The sequence below is a fragment of the Panthera leo genome, chromosome F3 (genome assembly GCF_018350215.1).
Source record: "Panthera leo isolate Ple1 chromosome F3, P.leo_Ple1_pat1.1, whole genome shotgun sequence".
NCBI lineage: Eukaryota > Metazoa > Chordata > Mammalia > Carnivora > Felidae > Panthera > Panthera leo.
Genome location: NC_056696.1, coordinates 67,488,553 through 67,501,215, shown reverse-complemented (window position 1 = coordinate 67,501,215; position 12,663 = coordinate 67,488,553). Strand labels below are relative to the sequence as shown.

The following is a 12,663-nucleotide window of genomic DNA, read 5'->3' as shown; positions in this document are numbered from 1 at the left end:
GCCACAGGGGGCGCCCTTCCCTGCGGGCCCTCGGAGACTCGCTCTCTCCACCCCCCCCCCCCCCCCCCCCCCCCCCCGCCCACCCTCACCCCTCTCTCCGGTCCTGGGGTCTCGCCATGGGGAACTCTGTGTGCCGGTGAGGCTGAGGGGCTGAGGGCTGGAGGGGACTGGGGCGGGAGCCCCTGCAGGGCTGGGCCAGCTCCTAGAAGCCCCGTGGCCATCTTCCCCTCCCCCTCGTATGTTCAGCCCCGGGTCTCTGTCCCCGTATCTCTTCCTCAGCCCAGTGGGAGAGGAAACGAGGGCCTTGCAAGTTGTCCCCAGCAACGGGCCCAAACAGGCCTGGGCTGCCTGGCTTGCATATCTGGCATCCGAGCAGGGCTGAGGTGGGGGTGACTCAGCGAGCGGGCCAGCTCCTGGCCCCGTGCCCAGCCGACCCCTTTGCTGCCCCGAGGCCCGGCAGACCCCCCGGCCCCGCCCTGGGCCCGGGTTCTCCGCACCCTGCCCTCCCCGCCCCCTGCCCCCTCCCCCCTCCCGAGATGGGAGCTGCCCGCCGTGGGAAGAGGCAGAAACAGGATGCCCAGCCCTCCTCGCCCCACGAGGCCCCTGGGATGGAGGAGCCTGGACGTGAGGGCTGGGGCAGGACAGGGGCAGAGTCAGGGTCTCCCCTGTGAGCGCTAGAGGATTTCCTGACCCCGCCGGGGTATTTTCTGCCCCAGGATGAGTCACCTGCCGCCCAGCTCCGCGGCCCAACCCCACCCGCCGCCCCAGTGGCCCTGGCACCTGACGCGCTGACCGCCTGGCCAGGCTCTGCTTGCGGTCCCTGCTGGCGCAGGGAGGTGGGGGACGGGGGAGGCGCCGGGCCCTGCACCCTCTCTTGGGGTGTGCGTGTGGCTCCCCGGCCACAACTCCTGAGGGCTGAGTCATGAGCCTGTGGGTGATAGTGGCTTCTTCCCCACAGATGGGAGCTCCCCAGCCTGACTGAGAAAACCGCGGGGGCCCCCCCTCCCTCCCCGGGTGCTGGCGGTTTCCCCCTGCGGGCAAAGCCAGTCCAGCCTCCAGGACGGATAGGCAACTAGACCCTTGCTGCTCGGGAGGCCGCCCTGGTGGCGGGGCCGAGGGCTCCGCAGCCCCCTGGCTGCTGGGCTACCGACTTGCTGCGGGCCCCCGGACGTGCTCTGTGCCTCAGTGTCCCTGGTCACACGGTGATGGCCCGACTTGTAGGCAGCTGTGCAGACCGAGCGCTAACGTTGAGAGCGGTGCCTGCTCCGTGACCAGCCCCGCCGGGGCGTTTGCTGCCGTCGTGTTGTTAGGATTACTGCCGTTGTACCCCACGGCCCGAGGCTGAGGGTGGTTGGCCGACTGAGCCTGGCAGAGGGCCGGCACCCGCTCCTCTGTTCTCGAGGTCTGGGAAGGCGTGTCCTCAGAGATGCCACCTGAAGCCTCGGGAGCGGGGGGGGGGGGGGGGGGGGGGGGGGGGGGGGGGGGGGGGGGCTCCTTCCCGCCTCCCCCCGCCCAGGCCACCCCTCTTCCTCCTGTGGCCAAGGAGGGCGGTGCGGCGGAGGGGAGGAGCCCCCAGCGGCAGCGTGGACTGTGACCCTGTCCCTGCTGCCACCGTGTGCGGCACTGCACACGGGCCTCAGTTTCCTCATCTGTTCAAGGAGGGCTTGAGCTGGCCCCATCCTGAGCTCCCTGCAGCTCTCCCAGGTGCTGAGAGCCCGCCGTGGCCGTGGCCGTGGCCGTGGCCATCAGCCTGCAGGCAGAGGAGGCCTCTGTGGGGCAGGCCCTGCACCTGGAGCCGGCCCAAGGAGCGGGAGCCTGCGGCCGTCGCGGAGCTTCACTTTACCAGCGGTTTCTTCTTTTTCATCCCCCCCCCACCCCCCCCTGCAGCTGGCTCAGCTTCGGAAAAGTTCTGAAGTCATGGAAAGTTGGGGCTGTGCTCCCAGCCAGGGGCTGGGCCGGATGGCAGCCAAAACCTGAGCTGGGTTTTGACTTTATTTTTAGCTTTTCTGGCTGAGACGGAGGAGGGGAGACATCCTCCAGTTCTGGAAGGGCCTCTTTTCACGGGAGACAGACACTGTTGCTTGTTCCGAGGTGTGGCCAGAGGCCGGGAGCAGCAAGATTGTGGGGGAGGTGAGGGCCCCCTCCAGGTCTTCCCATCTTCCCCCCACCTCCGAGCGTGTCTCTGTGTCCCCCTCCTGGTGGAGCCTGTTTGAAAAGTCCTGAGCTGGTGGCAGGAGAGTGCTGCCTGTCCAGGCCCCTCCCTGCAGAGCCTCCTCAAGGCTGGCCTCTGCCACTGCACCTTGTCACCATCACCCGTGTCACCGTCACCGCTGGGCCCCTGGGAGCTTAGGGCTTTTGCAGAGGCGAAAAATGCTGGCACGGTCACTTTGCTTCTTCCCAGGACGGAAATGTCCCCTCCTGCCCACATTTGGTTCCTTTTTTCCCTTCTGCCACGTGGGCCCACGCTTACGACTCAGGAGTTACGGATGGCAGCCGGGGCCGGGCCCCCTGGGTCTTTCCTGCACTCCCGGGTCTCCTGCTTTCTCTCACCAGATGCTGGTGAGGTGATAATAACATCTGGAAAGTTCTTGGGTTCCCCAGAAGTTTGGACCCCTCTCCTTCTCCAGTTCGGTATCTTTGGGGCCCAGAAAACGGAAGGAAATGGCAGAGGCATCCCCTGTTTATGTGTTTATTTGGCTAAAGCTTCACCCACTTTCAGGGCTGGGGCCCAGATGGGCCTGGAGGCTCAGGGGCCACATCTGGAGCCAGATGCTGAGGCTTGTGGCCGAAGGGTAGGGTTTAGTGTTCTCTCAAGCTCTGTAAGGCCTGGGAGGAAGGCAGCTGGACCCCCGTGCTTGGCCCTGGTCAGGGGACTCAGCCTGGGTCTGGAAAGGGAAGGGCCAGTACCGAGCCTAGTTGTCCTTATCCCTGACTTTTAACCGGACTTTCCCTCTGCACAGTCTCCGTGTGTAAAAGGGGCCAGGAGAGGTGACCAGTACCTTGGGGGCCCAAACTGAGAAGCTATAGGGATGCATGGACCCCAACACTGGGAGCCTGGTTGTCTGGGTCCCTGCAGGGAGGGAGGCCTGGCCCAATGGGAGGGGGGTGGAGTCAGGGAGGAGGAGGTTAAGGCCCTGTGTGGGAAGGGGCAGGAGACAAAGGTGGCCCTGTCTCTTTGGGAAGGAATGGGAGGAGAGGGAGGGAAAGCATTGATCTCACGGGATTGCGCTTTCCCCTTGGCCCCGGGCACGTTCCTGAGCACTGAGTCATGGGAAGGGTGGAGAAGCAGGAAGGGGGTTTTGGGGACCTTGGGGGAAGTGGGAGTCCAGTCCCAGAGGCGGGCAGATGCTAACAAACCACAAGCAAGGATGCCCTCTCCTGGCAGTTTGAGGGACAGCCAAGCCAGGCCCCGGCTGGGCTGGCCGCCTAGGAGGTGGCTTCTGTCTCTCTGTGGGGGACCCGGCTCTCTCTAGGGATTCTAAAGCTACTCTTCCTTTGCTTCCTTAGCAATACCAAGAAGGAGGGCGACTTGATGGCCGCCCAGGCCCGCCTCAAGGACCTGGAGGCCCTGCTCAACTCCAAGGAGGCCGCCCTGAGCACCGCGCTCAGCGAGAAGCGCACCCTGGAGGGCGAGCTCCATGACCTGCGGGGCCAGGTGGCCAAGGTGAGGCCACCTGCCAGGGCCCGCCATGACCCCTCCTCCCCCAGAGAAGTGCAGGCTCGCCCTACCCACCCTTTCACCCTACTTGCTCTCCGAGGCACCTGTCTGTCCCGTTACACGGACAGGGCATCACAGCCATCTGCCCGCCCTGGTGCCATTTCACCCGTCCCCACCTCGCTGCGTCCTGCCCGTGCATCTGGCACAGCGGGTTTACGGTCGTCCACAGCTGGGGCGCCTGGCTGGGAGAACGTGCGACTCTTGATCTCGGAGTCACGAGTCAGAGCCTCATGTTAGGCATCCAGCTTACGTTAATAAATAAAGTAGTACGCAGACGTTTGCACGTAAGTCTGCAACAAACCGTGCCTGGCCCTGGATCCCTCCTGGTGTGGCTGTCCTGTAAGAGAGCGGAGGTCTCTGGAAGACCGAGCCAGCCTGAAGTCGGCAGTGGATGGTCTATCACAGACGGGACGGGTGTTCTTGATGCTTGGCATGTATATGGCTGTCTTTCCTTCCAAGGCACGTTGCTGTCTGTCCTGGGCTCTCGTCTCTCACATCGCAAGCTCAGAACAGAATCAAAGAAGCCGACTGGCTCCCGGTTCTGCCGCCTCACTGCTCAGAGCAGGGCCAGGACCAGGGTCAGGGGCCAGGCTCTCTGGGCTCGGCCCTCTCCCAGGCCCCGCCACCAGAGTGCGCCCAGCACACGGGAGACGCCAGTGGGTTGAGCACTAAGGCTGGGCTGGAGCCTTCTCCTCCAGGCCTCCTGCCGGCCCCTGCGCTGGCCAGCGGGCCTCTCGGAGACCAGAATCTGGGAGGGGTTCTCTGCCACTCAAACTTCAGAGATCTTTCTGTGGCAGAGAAGGGGGCATCTCTTCACGGTCCAGCCCCTGCCTTCCCGCGCAGCCGCTGTCCATGTCGCCACCCCTGAGCCCTGCCGGCTCTGGCGGAACCGGGGACCCCGAAGCTCGCTGTGCCTCTGCGCCTCCAGGCCTTTACACGGGCCTTTGCTCCTGTGCTCAGGCAGTGTCCCCCTCTGCCCTGGGCACGTCCCAAGAGCCTGTCCTGCAGGCCTCAGCCCCCCGGAGGCCTTCCCAGACCCCCTCTACCACCCCAGGCGGACTGTGGTTCCAGCGTACTCTGGACTTGCTGTGTGTGGTGCCTCCTCTCGTTTCTTAGCGGGCGGGTAAGGGGACAGCGGAGGCTGTCCGTCCCCCGGGCCTGTCCCTCACCTCTGCCTCCCCCTCCCAGCTCGAGGCCGCCCTGGGTGAGGCCAAGAAACAGCTCCAGGACGAGATGCTGCGGCGGGTGGACGCGGAGAACAGGCTGCAGACCCTGAAGGAGGAGCTGGACTTCCAGAAGAACATCTACAGCGAGGTGGGGACCGTGCCCCGCCCGCCGGAGGGGCAGGGGGGCAGGGCTGGGGGCGGCTGTGGGCGGAGCTCGCCCCGCCTGCCTCGTGCCGCCGGACCGGACGGGGAGAGCGGGGTGTCTGGCGCCCGGCCCCCAGGTTACGGCGGGGTGACGGTGGCCCCATCGGGGGTAGGACGGGACGGGGACGGGGACGGGGACGGGGTGGGCCGGCCACCCGGGCCGCCTCATCCTCCGAGGACGAGCTCTGATCTTGGTTCCCCGTCCCCCCCGCTCCCAGGAGCTGCGAGAGACCAAGCGCCGCCACGAGACCCGGCTGGTGGAGATCGACAACGGCAAGCAGCGTGAGTTCGAGAGCCGGCTGGCGGACGCCCTGCAGGAGCTGCGGGCCCAGCACGAGGACCAGGTGGAGCAGTACAAGAAGGAGCTGGAGAAGACCTATTCTGCCAAGGTGCCTGCCCGCCCCCGGAGCGCCCGCCCTGCGCCCCCTGGGTCCCTCTCGGGTCCCCGCGGCCCTAACCCTGCGTCCTCCCCCCGAAGCTGGATAACGCCAGGCAGTCGGCCGAGAGGAACAGCAACCTGGTGGGGGCCGCGCACGAGGAGCTGCAGCAGTCTCGCATCCGCATCGACAGCCTGTCGGCCCAGCTCAGCCAGCTGCAGAAGCAGGTGCCGCCCGCCTCGCCTCTCCACCCCCTCACCTCTGCCCGCCTCACTTCTATACCGCCTCGCCTCTCTCCTGCCTCGACCCGCCTCGCCTCGACCCCGCCTCGCCTCTATCCCTCCTCGCCTCTACCTCACCTCGCTTCTACTTGCCTCACCTCTGTATTGCCTCGCCTCTCTCCTGCCTCTACCCCACCTTGCCTCTACCCCGCCTCGCCTCTACCCCGCCTCGCCTCTACCCCGCCTCGCCTCTACCCCACTTCGCCTGTCTCCTGCCTCCACCCCGCCTCACCTCTATCCCTCCTTGCCTCTACCTCGCCTCGCTTCTACTTGCCTCACCTCTGTACCGCCTCGCCTCTCTCCTGCCTCGACCCCGCCTCGCCTCTATCCCTCCTCGCCTCTACCTCGCCTCCCTTCTACTTGCCTCACCTCTGTACCGCCTCGCCTCTCTCCTGCCTCGACCCCGCCTCACCTCTATCCCTCCTTGCCTCTACCTCACCTCGCTTCTACTTGCCTCACCTCTGTACCGCCTCGCCTCTCTCCTGCCTCGACCCCGCCTCGCCTCTACCCCGCCTCGCCTCTACCCCACTTCGCCTGTCTCCTGCCTCTACCCCGCCTCACCTCTATCCCTCCTTGCCTCTACCTCACCTCGCTTCTACTTGCCTCACCTCTGTATTGCCTCGCCTCTCTCCTGCCTCTACCCCACCTTGCCTCTACCCCGCCTCGCCTCTACCCCGCCTCGCCTCTACCCCGCCTCGCCTCTACCCCACTTCGCCTCTCTCCTGCCTCGCCTCTACCCCGCTCCGCCTCACCTCTGTCCCATCTCACCTCTATCCTGCCGCCGGGAGCCAGTGGCAGTGGTCGGGCGGGATGTAGGGCCCGGAGGAGGGGAGGGTAGAGGCGAGGGACAGAATGTGCCCCCAGGACCACGGACTGAGACGACCTGGCTGCTCCTCCAGGCCTCTTACATCCCCGTGTGACCCTCACTCCCGAGAGCCTTGGTTTTCCGTTTGAAAACGGGGGCTTTATTTGCCCTGCACGAGGCTCAGTGTGCGGTCAAGCATCCGCCTCCTCCCGGCCCGGCCGTGCGTGTGGCCACGGGAGACGGGTTCCGGGCTCGGCACAGGGGTTTCGCTTTGATGCGATGCGGGGAAGGGCTTCCCGGCCACCAGCCGCGCCACGTGACAGCCCCCTGCGGGCTCCGGTGCCTCGAGAACCTGGGGAGGGGGGCGGGGCCCGGGGGGCCGCGGGCGCTCACCAGACCCCGGCTCCCTCGCCCAGCTGGCCGCCAAGGAGGCGAAGCTGCGGGACCTGGAAGACTCGCTGGCCCGGGAGCGCGACACCAGCCGGCGGCTGCTGGCGGAGAAGGAGCGGGAGATGGCGGAGATGCGGGCGAGGATGCAGCAGCAGCTGGACGAGTACCAGGAGCTGCTGGACATCAAGCTGGCCCTGGACATGGAGATCCACGCCTACCGCAAGCTCCTGGAGGGCGAGGAGGAGAGGTGGGGCCGGGAGGGGCGGGGCGGGGGCGGGGCTGGCGGAGGAGCGCCCCGCCCACCAGCCGCCCGCCTTGCCTTGACCGGGCCCCTCTGTCCCCCTCGCCAGGCTGCGCCTGTCCCCCAGCCCCACCTCGCAGCGCAGCCGCGGCCGCGCCTCCTCCCACTCCTCCCAGACGCAGGGCTCGGGCAGCGTCACCAAGAAGCGCAAGCTGGAGGCCGCCGAGAGCAGGAGCAGCTTCTCACAGCACGCTCGCACCAGCGGGCGCGTGGCCGTGGAGGAGGTGGACGAGGAGGGCAAGTTCGTGCGGCTGCGCAACAAGTCCAGTGAGGTAGGTGCCCCCCCCCCCCCACCTCCCCGTCACCCCCCCAGCCCCAGGCCCAGGGGCTCCAGCTCCGGGAGGGAGCAGACCCCGAGAAAGAGAGTGGCGCCCCTCCCAGAGGCACTCAGGGGCGGGTGTGTCCCTCCACCTTGGGGAGCGGGTCCGGACTCGCCCCTGGCGGCCAGGCCCCCGTGAGCTATCTGACCCCTCTGAGCGCCCGAGATGAATAACAGCCCCTCGGTCTTTGAGTTGCTGGAAGTTGAGTGTCCAGCGTGCGCGGTCCCGCCTGGGCGTCCGCAGACCTCGGCTGTTTTCCGCGACGGGGCCCTGCCTGGGCCCTTGAGCAAGACGGACCAGGAGTGTGAATGAGCCTCCCCCCGCCTCCCCCTTCCCTTCCTTCCTGGCAGGACCAATCCATGGGCAATTGGCAGATCAAGCGCCAGAATGGAGATGACCCCTTACTGACCTACCGCTTCCCACCAAAGTTCACCCTGAAGGCCGGGCAGGTGGTGACGGTGAGTGGCAGGCGTTTGGGACCCTGGGGCAGGTTGGGTGGGGGAGGGGTAGGCCTGAGGACGGGCACGCCAGACTGAGCACCTTCTCTAACCCTGCCCCGCTCCAGATCTGGGCTGCAGGAGCCGGGGCCACCCACAGCCCCCCTACCGACCTGGTGTGGAAGGCACAGAACACCTGGGGCTGCGGGAACAGCCTGCGCACGGCTCTCATCAACTCCACCGGGGAGGTGAGTGTGCCGCGGGCCGGCACAGGGCTGCACAGGGCCCCCCCCTTGGTGGGCAGTACTGGAGCCGGGGGCACCCAACCCCAGGGAGCCAGTTCAAGGCCACTTTGCCCTAAGTCTCTCTCCGCTGCAACCCCAGGCGCCAAACTCTCCACCCAGTGCTCACACCCGAAGATGCCTCCCCCAGCAGCGCGAGGGAAGGAAGGTGGGCGGCGAGGGTCATCACAGGCAGAAGCACACTCCTACCCAGAGAGCCTGGCAGTGCCCTCTGGGGGAGAATAGCTCCTTGGCTTGCACCCCACAGAGGTCGGCAGCGGGCCGGACAAAGGGCGCACCGTGGGAAAGGCTCTTTGGTGGCCACTGTGAGAGGACACACGACCCCGCTCCTGCCCCGACCCGCTAACCCTGGGGCCTGGCCCCGTGTCCCGCAGGAGGTGGCCATGCGCAAGCTGGTGCGCTCAGTGACCGTGGTCGAGGACGACGAGGACGAGGACGGAGACGATCTGCTCCATCACCACCATGTGAGTGGCAGCCGCCGCTGAGGCCGAGCCCCCGCCGGGGCTCCCAGCCAGGCCTCCCCTTGCCAAAGATCTTTTCATTAAAGAACGTTCTGGAACTTCACGCGCTGCCCTGGCTTTTCTTCTCTCCTCCCTGTTCCTCGAGCAGGGAGCCCAGGTGTCTGGGAGGAGGGACTTCCTGACGCCACGGCGTCTTCCCACGGGAGCAGTGGACGGGGCTGTGGATTTGTCTCCCAGGACGGGGATGGGAGGACAGAAGTGGGGCACCCAGCCTGCCTCTCTCCCCAGCCCCTGCTGCATGCACCTCCTCCCCCACCCCCCCATCCCTGTCCCTCATACCGCGGATTTTCCTGCAGGACCGTCCCCCCCCACCCCATTTATTTTGCATGCCTGCCACCCAACAAGCTTGCTCACTGGCCCTCCCCTGTAAGCTCAGAGAGGCCGGGGCGGAGCCCAGCCAGAACCCCAGTTCCCTGTCCCCACGTCTTCCTGACTCCGTCTCTGCCTTTCCACGCCTTGCCCTCCTCCCAGCCGGGCCCTGCTCCGGGGGGCCCTGAGCACAGAACCCGCCTTCCTGCCTGGTGGCGGTGCCGCAGGAGCGCAGAGCCGGGTGCCGGGCCTGAGCGCTGTCCCAGACCCGCCGTCCCGCCTGAGCCTTGTCTTCCTCCTCAGGGCTCCCACTGCAGCAGCTCGGGGGACCCCGCCGAGTACAACCTGCGCTCACGCACCGTGCTGTGCGGGACGTGCGGGCAGCCTGCGGACAAGGCTTCCGCCAGCGGCTCGGGAGCCCAGGTGGGCGGAACCATCTCCTCTGGCTCTTCCGCCTCCAGTGTCACGGTCACCCGAAGCTACCGCAGTGTGGGGGGCAGTGGGGGGAGCGGCTTCGGGGACAGCCTGGTCACCCGCTCCTACCTCCTGGGCAACTCCAGCCCTCGAACCCAGGTGAGTTTGTCCCTTCGCCTCCACCCCTGCAAGCAGAGGACCCTGGTCCTTGAGGGTTAAGACGAGGGGGCCCTGTGGGGGGGGAGGCCTTCTCTTCCGCAGCCCGGGGGAGCGGGAGCCTCCTCCCCTCAGCCCCAGATCCTAGACAGTCGGCTCCCGCGTCCTGCCCCTCCCGTCTGAGCCCCAGACTGGAGGGCGGGGGCGGGGCCAGGGGCACCGGGAGGGCTTCCGGGGGAGTCCCCCCCCCCACACCGTGGCTCACACCTGTCCCCTCTCTCTTCTCTCTCAGAGCCCCCAGAACTGCAGCATCATGTAATCTGGGACCTGCCAGGCCCGGGTGAGGGTGGAGACCTCCTGAGTCCTCCTCACCTCATGGCCACCCCCCGCCCTGCACCTCAGGGGAGGGGGCTTGAAGCCAAAGAAAATACCCCTTTGGTTTTGTCTTCTATGTTTCGTTTTTTTCTAAGAGAACTTATTTTCTACAGTGGTTTTATACTGAAGGAGAGACACAAGCAAAAAAAAAAAAAAAAAAAGCTCTATCTCCACCCCCGTCCTTTCCCTGCTTCCAGGAAACTCACATCTGCCTTAAAACCAAAGAGGGCTTCCTCCAGAAGCCGAGGGAAAGGGATGCTTTTTACAGAGCCTAGTTTCTGCTTCTGCGCCCTGCTGCTGCCCCCACCCCGGGGACCCCACGAACATGGTGCCTGCGAGGCGGGTGTGGAGCCTTCTGGGCCGGCCTCCAAGGGAGAGGGGGCCGAGCCGGGCCCCTCGGCCAGCCCCCGTCGGTCCACTACACCTGGCTGAGGCTCCTTGCCCGCCCCGTCCCAGTCCCACCCCTGCCCCAGCCCCGGGGGCGACCCATTCTGCCAGGTACCAGCCGCACTTGCTTTTTCTGTATTTTATTTAGACAAGAGATGGGAATGAGGTGGGAAAGAGGGGAAGGAAGGTTCTTTGAGCCTGCCTCACCTGGAAGCCAGAAGGGAGGGCTCTGCCCTGTTACTGGAGGTCAAGGTCAAGTGGGTGCAGGGGAGCAGGGAGAGGGGAGGGTTCGAGGAAGGGTGGGAGCCTGCCGTGGCCCCACCCCGGAGGAGGAAGGTGACAAGCAGTGGAGGATGTGCATCTGTGGTTTTGCAAACACTAAAGAGCCCCTTGCCCCCCCTTTCCCATCTGCACCCTTCTCTCTCCCCAAATCAATACACTAGTTGTTTCTATCCCTGGCTGCTGTGGTATCTGTCTCTGTTGATGGGCGTCACCGAGAGTTTGGAGGGGCAGACACACACGCACACACACATGTCGCGTGGTCACCCGCATCCTCGTGCTCGGGACCGTCCAGCCTCACCCCTGCTCTGGGGGACGCAAGCTGAAGCCCTCAGAGCTTCGGATCCACACCTGGGTCCTCCGGTGCCTGGTGGGGAGAGGCTTTGACATCAGCAGGGCCCTGTCCCCAAGGACAGAGGGGTAGAGCCTGATGGAGGGCCCCACCTTCCTAACCTCCTTCATCTGGTCAGCACCCACCTGAGAGCCTTCTGTCTGCCAGGCCCCGAGCTGCCTCGGGACCTGGGGCAAGGACAAACGGGGGAGGGGTGTAGGAGAGAGTGAGGGCAGCAGGACAGCCTTCGGTCTGACTTTGCAAGCCAGCAGCTGAGGTCCCCTTGTGCTCAGCTTGGGGGCAGGGAGACAGACAGGACCGCACACTCCGCGTCCTCGGAGAAACTCCACCCCAGCCGACGTCCCAGCATGTGCGTGCGGCTGCAGACGAGGGGACTGTTCGGGGCAGCAGGAGCCTCGGAGGGGGAGATGACTTTATAAGCCAGGAGCCAGGGGTCTGGGGCGAGGGGAGGGCCCCACACAGGGAACAGGAGCCACGGAGAGCAACCGCTCCCCTGGCCCTTTCTAGATCCCGAAGCATCTCTGCCCTATTTCATTTGGCCCCCCGTAGTCTTGAGAGGGACCATCCCCTCTGCCCCTGGAAACGGGGGCTCTAAGTGAACTGCCACACGGCCAGTAGGCGCCCCTGCTCCTGTGACATCACTCTCCCCTCTGAAGGGAAAGCAGAGATGTTAAAGTATATGTTCCCTGGGGCGAAGGAGCTGGGCCGCAGTGACAAGTCAGTGAGAAAAAGAGCAAGGTCTGGGATGACGGGGGACATTCTAGAAAAAGTGTTAAGGGGGCTGCGGCCAGGTGCCCCTGGAAGAGGGATGCTGAGAGGGAGGGGTGTGAGCTTGAGGAAAGGGTCCCTGCCGGAGGTGGGCAGCTTCCGAGAAGGAAACCCCTTCCCGGCCCGGCGATGGCGCCCGCGGGCCGCCCGCGGGCCGACGGGTTTGGGCCCCTGGGCGGCGGCCGAGGGGTCCGTCCCGTGCACTCCCCGGGCCGGGCACCCGAGGGCGCCAGAGCGCCGCCCGGGCGGTGGCTGCGGGCGCGGCCCCGGGGACCCAGGCGACGGCGCGGGGGACTCGCGCCCAGGTGCCTCGGCTCCCACGCCTGTCGCCGCGCCGCGACGCAGCCCCGCGCGCGTGGCAGGCCAAAGAGATTAATTTTTAAAACGTGGTTTTTTTTGGCATCACGTAGTGATAGTCTGCAGTAAAACTGAAAACGCAGGTAAGTAAAAAGGGGAGAAAGTCATCCGTTTGCAGTCACCCCGAGACAGCCACTGACGGGTTTCTTCGCAGACGTCGTCCTTGAACACATGCTTTACACAGTTAAGATCTCGCTGCGGCTTAAATTTTGGTTCTGCTTTCCAGTTCACATGCGTGAGCCCTTTCCCAGGTTCTAAGTTTATAAACGTGATTTTTAAATAACATGGATTCTTTCTCCACTGGCTCATGTAAGTGATACTTGGTCGTCCCAGGGTGGGTAGAAAAGGGGAGAGAGGCCCACCCTCCTTATCGGCACTTTCACTACTGCCCCACGGCCACCGTCAACAGTTGCGGGGGGAGGCCTCCAACCGTTCTGTGCAGTT

The 12,663-nt window shown here is 65.6% G+C and overlaps 1 protein-coding gene across 3 annotated transcripts in view; it reads left to right on the top strand.

The window, feature by feature from the left end:
* Positions 1 to 10,915, top strand: part of LMNA (lamin A/C) — a 38,459-nt gene extending 27,544 nt beyond the window's left edge. For 2 of the 3 annotated variants that reach the window (XM_042924883.1, XM_042924884.1), the window contains 11 exons: positions 3,508 to 3,664; positions 4,907 to 5,032; positions 5,307 to 5,477; positions 5,567 to 5,692; positions 6,968 to 7,188; positions 7,292 to 7,514; positions 7,913 to 8,020; positions 8,128 to 8,247; positions 8,676 to 8,765; positions 9,435 to 9,704; positions 9,994 to 10,915. In XM_042924883.1, the coding sequence (XP_042780817.1) occupies positions 3,508 to 3,664; positions 4,907 to 5,032; positions 5,307 to 5,477; positions 5,567 to 5,692; positions 6,968 to 7,188; positions 7,292 to 7,514; positions 7,913 to 8,020; positions 8,128 to 8,247; positions 8,676 to 8,765; positions 9,435 to 9,704; positions 9,994 to 10,020 (1,639 nt within the window). In that variant the 3' untranslated portion in view covers positions 10,021 to 10,915. Of the gene's footprint in view, positions 1 to 99; positions 137 to 3,507; positions 3,665 to 4,906; positions 5,033 to 5,306; positions 5,478 to 5,566; positions 5,693 to 6,967; positions 7,189 to 7,291; positions 7,515 to 7,912; positions 8,021 to 8,127; positions 8,248 to 8,675; positions 8,766 to 9,434; positions 9,705 to 9,993 lie in introns of those variants that run through there. The other variant, XM_042924885.1, reaches the window with a different exon arrangement.
* The last annotated feature ends 1,748 nt before the right edge of the window (positions 10,916 to 12,663 follow it).